This window comes from Dermacentor silvarum, chromosome 3 (assembly GCF_013339745.2).
Source record: "Dermacentor silvarum isolate Dsil-2018 chromosome 3, BIME_Dsil_1.4, whole genome shotgun sequence".
NCBI lineage: Eukaryota > Metazoa > Arthropoda > Arachnida > Ixodida > Ixodidae > Dermacentor > Dermacentor silvarum.
Window position 1 is genome coordinate 4,314,188 of NC_051156.1, and position 6,019 is coordinate 4,320,206.

A 6,019-nucleotide genomic window follows, 5' to 3' on the forward strand; every position below is an offset into this window, starting at 1 on the left:
CAGTGTGTTTCAGGGTCCTCCAGAATTAATATTTATGGTGCATAAGCATATACCGAGATCAAAGGACGCGGTATCTTTAACACATAATTTTGTGCAATCATGCGTCTGCGAACAAATCAGTGTAAAAGTTAGAACAACGTGAACTTCGATGGCGATTGAGCCTGTACTGCGTTCGGTTTTTCCCCTCGCCCTTGTATACCACAGCTCAACTTCACGTACTTGGGAACGCTGTGACGTTACTCTCGGTAATACGGCGCTGGTATCAGCTTTTATCATGACTAGCCATAAACGCTACACGAAATTACCTTCTGGTGGCTAGTACAGTGACTCCTGCCGTTTTTCTTAATCAGTCCGCTCAGTCTGGGGCTTCACTATAGTCAATGCAGGGCCACAGGCAAAATTTCACTATAACTCAAACTTACATCACCACCCAGCTTCCCTTGTCATGAAGCTGCCCATTATCCCTTGATGCCGTAGCCACCGTAGCCGCCGTAGCCAAGGCCGTATCCTCCTCCGTAGCCGCCCAGTCCGCTGTGCGCAACGATGGCTCCGCCACCGTGCACCTTGTTCACGTGGTGCACCGTGCTCACCAGAAATGTCGGGCCAGCCACCGCCTTGGCGAACCCAGGACCGCCTCTGAGCAAGACCACGCTGCTGCCGACGCCCAGGCCACCACCGCCGTAGCCCAAGCCGCCTCCGTAGCCGAGTCCGCCGTAGCCGAGCCCAACACCGCCGGCAGAGACGCACACCAGCAGGGCCGTACCGACCACGACGAGGCTCACCTTATCAGTGTGGAAGGGGGTTAGAAAATCATAAATCAGCCTAAAAATTATAGACGAAGCATCGCTTCATTCTGAATAACTGGGCTTTCTTAAATCCCTACTGGACGTCTTTTAAAGGAACACCGAGGTGGAAGTGAAACGGTGAATCGGTTTAGTTTGATAACGAATTCTTGAAAAACTCTACTTTCGTTGATTTCACGGTAATAGGTTGATTATTATAAGATAATATGGCAGTCAAAGTTTCATTTTCGCATCATCATCATCATCATCTCCATCACCATCAGCCTATATTTATGCCCACTGCAGGACGAAGCAGGGAAGAAGTTTGGGCGTGTTGGTAGGTCATTGTAATTTTAACTGGGATTCATAACGCTAAAGCGACACAAGGACGAGGAAGAACATGGGACGAGCGCCAACTTTCAACAAGACGAAGCCTGCAGTGGGCATAAATATAGGCTGATGATCTACAATTAGGCTGTGATCTCTAAGTACCCTGTCTTGCGTTAGCTGATTCCAACTTGCGCCTGCAAATTTCTTAACTTGATCACCCCACCTACTTTTCTGCCGTCCTCGACTGCGCTTCCCGTCTCTTGTTATCCATTCTGTAACTCTATTGGTACACCGATTATCCATCCTACGCATTACATGGCCTTCCCAGCTCCATTTTTTTCCGCTTAACGTCAACTAGAATATCGGCTATTCCCGTTTGTTCTCTGATCCACAACGCTCTCTACCTGTCTCTTAATGTTAGGCCGAACATTTTTCGTTCCATAGCTCTTTGTGCGGTCCTTAACTTGTTCTCGACCTTCTTTGTTAACCTCCAAGTTCATGCCCCATATGTCAGCACCGGTAGAATGCAATGATTGTACACTTTTCTTTTCAATGACAGTAGTAAGCTTCCACTCAGGATTTGGTAATGCCTGCTGTATGCCCTCCAACCCAATTTTATTCTTCTATAAATTTCTTTCTCATGATCAGGGTTGCCTGTGAGTAATTCACCTAGATAAACGTACTTCTTCACAGACTCTAGAGGCTGACGGGTGATACTGAATTCTTCTTCCCTTGTCAGGCTATTTAACATTATCTTTGTCTTCTGCGTATTAATCTTCAACCCCACTCTTACACTTTCTCGGTTAGGGTCCTCAATCATTTGCTGTAACTCGTCCCTATTGTTGCTGAATAAGACAATGTCATCTGCAAATCGAAGGTTGCTGAAATATTCGCCGTGGATCCTCACTCATATGCCTTCCCAGTCTGAGAACTTGAATACATCTCCCAAGCATGCAGTGAATAGAATTGTAGAGATTGTGTCTCCTTGCCTGGCCTCTTTCTTGATAGGTATCTTTCTACCTTTCTTGTGGAGAACCAAGGTTGCTGTGCAATCCTTATAGATATTTGCCTATAATTTTATGTATGCCTCCTGTACTCCTTGATTACGCAATGCCTCTATGACTGCTAGTATCTCTACTGAATCAAATGCTTTTTCATAATCTATGAAAGCCATATAGACAGGTTGAGTGTACTCTGCAGATTTCTCTATTACCTGATTGATGACATGGATATGATCCATCGTAGAATACCCCTCCCTGAAGGCAGCCTGTTCTCCTGGTTGACTGAAGTCAAGTGTTGCCCTGATTTTATAGGAAATTATCTTGGTGAATATTTTATACAATACTGAAAGCAAGCTAATGGGTCTATAATTCTTCAATTCTTTAACGTCTCCCTTCTTATGGATCAGTATAATGTTGGCGTTCTTCCAGCTTTCTGGTAGACTTGAAGTCGTGAGGCCATTCCCTAGGTCATGTCTTTCAAGGCCCTTCTAACTTCATCGCTAGTTATAGAAGGAGCCTCTGTATCCTGTTCATGACTACTTCGAATGAAAGTAGCTGGGTGCTCTGGGCACTCTACAGATCAGGATAGAATTCTCCCGCTGCTTTTACTATGTCATCAAAAATGCTGATTATACTGCCTTGCTTATCTTTCAGTGCATACATTTTTCCTTGTCTTATGCCAAGTTTTCTTCTGCTTCGTCAATATTTTCCACGTTATAATTTCGGATATCCCTTACTTTCTTCTTGTTGATCAGTTTCAACAGTTCAGTGAATTCTATCTGATCTCTCCAGTTTGACACTTTCATATTTGGTCGTTTCTATATTGGGGTCCTTTTTTACTTTGGAGAGGTACCTACTGGTTGCCTTAGTGCCTTACCTTCCACTTCAATTTCTGCTTCTGAGATCAGCCTAGTTACCGTTTCAATTATTACCTGTATGTTGTATTCATCTTCCTCTTCGAAAGCGGCATATTTGTTTGCTAGCACCAGCCTGAATTGGTCTGCTTTTAGCCTACTGCGTCTAGGTTGGCTTATTTCCTCTTGACTAATTTTACTCTTTCTCTCTTCAAATTGAGAGAAATCCTAGACCTCACCAACCTATGGTTACTGCACTTTACCCTACCTAACACTTCTACATCCTGCACTATGCTGGGATCGGCAGAAGTATGAAATCTATTTCATTCCTTGTTTCTCCATTAGAGCTTCTCCAGGTCCACTTCCTGTTGCTGCGCTTCCTGAAGAAGGTATTCATTATTCGGAGCCTATTCCTTTCCTCGAATTCTAGCAACATCTCTCCTCTAGTGTTTCTACAATCGATGCCATAGTTGCCAATTGATTGCTCACCAGCCTGCTTTTTCCTCACTTTTGCATTGAAGTCGCCCATGACTACAGTATACTGAGTTTGCACCTTCCTCATTGCTAATTCAACATCTTCATAAGACTGTGCTATTTCTTCATCATCGTGACTGGAGGTGGGGGCGTAGGCTTGTACTACCTTCATTCTATACCTCCTACTAAGTTTTATTACCACGACTTCTACCCTCTCAATAATGATGTAGAATTCATCAATGAGGCCCGCTATTTCTTTATAGACTATAAATCCTACTCCAGATTCTCTCTTATCTGGAAGACCTCTGTAGCAGAGGACGTGGCCGTTATTCAGCACTGTATAAGCCAAACCAGTTCTTCTAACCTCACTAAGGCCAATAATATCCCAGGCAATACCTGATAATTCTTCAAATAGCCCTGCTAAGCTAGCCTCACTCGATAGGGTGCGCGTGCTGAACGTTGCCAGGTTCAGCTTCAAGTGGCGGCCTGTCCGGACCCAGAGATCCTTGCACCCTCTGCCGCGTCGCAGGTCTGACCGCCGCCTTCGTCAGGTGCTCCGCATCCACTGGGGACTGAGGTCCATGGTTTAATTGTAGGAGTTTCGAATATCGCGCCGCTACTCCCGGGCGGGTATATGCAAGGGGCATGTCACGGATTGCGAAGCATCTTTTACAGCGGAGCTAGTTATGCCGGGCAATAAAACAGCTTCTCTGTGGTGAGCTTCGATCCTATCAAACGATGGTGCACTGGTATGAAGGACGTTGTTGAAGTAATAATAGCAAATCAGCGCGAGGTCCAATCAACTACATTCGTCGGGAAATATTCATTTCGTCAATCAGGTTTCGGTCATTTTTCCCGCAACTAAACTTGCCAACATTTCAGTCGCGTGACGATGGTAGCAAGGAACCGCTGTCGAGAAAGCACTCCTGCATTTAAGTGCTCTGGGAAAATCTACTAATCCACGAAAAATGTCACGAGAAAGGAAAGAGACGAAATCTATTTACAAGCATTATTGACAGTCACACGCAATAATGCGAATCGGCGCACGAGCCTAGGCGCACCTTGATCCTCTTTACTTTGTCGCTTCCTTGTGGGTATCGCAGACTGAATGTCCGGTGAATAAATGAATGACTTCTGGGCTTCTACGTGCCAAAACGAGGATTTCATTATGAGGCACGCCGTAGTGGGGACTCCAGATTTACTTTGACCACCAGGGCGATATTTAACGTGCCCCCAATGCACGGGACACGAGCGTTTTTGCATTTCGCCCCCATCGAAATGCGGCCGCCGGGGCCGGGATTTGATCCCGCGAGCTCGCGCTTAGCAGCCCAACACCATAGCCGCTAAGCTACCGCTGCGGATCGCCTGTCCGGTGGCAATATGTAGTTGATCTAGGTAAAAGACATGCGGTGAAATGCAAGGTTTCAGGTCTCTATATGGAGACCTGAAACCTTGCATAGTGGTCATCAGAGCGCATGTCTTGTATTTGCGTGCAGCGCGTTGCCACGAAAAATTGGTATTCTAAATAGAGCCTTCAGTTACGAACAAGCATGCGAACTTCAAAGAGTCGACTCACCAGAGAGTTCATGATGTCGAAGCTGTACGCAGGAGTCTCGGAAACCTGTGAGGCTCTAGGTTTTACTTCGGTCTTTTATACCCTGTCCCTCTTCTCTCAGCTTCCTTAGCTTCTTTCTTCTTTCGCCTTGATGTCGCTGAGTAGGGCTAGCTTAAAAGGCGTGCAGTCGTTGTTTCTTCTCCGACTACAGATAACGTTAAACACAAATGCGTGTGGTACGTGTGGTATGCTGTGTGCCTAATCCACGAAAATATGCTGCCAACGAGCGCGAACTGCGCAAGTACAACCGGAAACGGTGCAAACAACCTTCCGCGGCCGAACCGTGAATTCCTGGCCGCAGCAACGGCCCGTGATCTGGGAGACTTTCTTCCGCGTGCTGTCGCTTACACGCTGTGGAATCCTTCGGTAATTGCTGAGATAGTATCGAGGGAGCAGAAATATTTTCTCTAAAATCCAGGCACAAACACACGGTTACAATCGGTCAACCTGACCCGTTTTCTTTTTGTCCGCGTAGCCCACGTAACGCTTTGCTTTCGTAAGAGCGTCCCATATATATAGATGCGATAATTGTAGCTGTTCAGAACGGTTTTGGTCTGAACTGGAAAACGGCAGTTCGGAAAGTGCATGTTAGGGTCATTGGGCTTTGTGACACTTTGTAAGCAAGACGAAAGGGACAAGAATATCTAGAAACAAGATGGGGATGGTGCTAAAATGATATTACCTAAAGAGATGAATTCGACGCCAAAGACAACACCCCGCAAAGTATAGCACGTCTCATACCAGGGTAGGAGAGGAGCGCGCGCTATGAGCAGGACGGGCCCTTTCTACCAGCTGAGCGTCCACTCAAAACGAGTGAAAATTTCACACGGTTAACAACTGCGATACGTCAGTATCAATCGAATGAAGGAATGAGTCTGAAGCATAAATGTCAAGAAGGCATAACCAGAACGAGAGCAATGAAGGGCCAAGAAAAAACAAGAAATTACAGGGCTAAGAATATAT

General features: G+C 45.9%; 1 protein-coding gene across 1 annotated transcript; it reads right to left on the bottom strand.

Annotated features, from left to right (window-relative positions):
• Nucleotides 1–458: 458 nt before the first annotated feature.
• LOC119443698 (acanthoscurrin-1-like) lies at nt 459–5,029 on the bottom strand. The gene is made up of 2 exons (XM_037708414.1): nt 5,018–5,029; nt 459–782 (listed from the first exon to the last, which is right to left on the bottom strand). The coding sequence occupies exons 1-2, from the start codon at nt 5,027–5,029 to the stop codon at nt 459–461; spliced, it is 336 nt and encodes a 111-aa protein (XP_037564342.1).
• Nucleotides 5,030–6,019: the final 990 nt, after the last annotated feature.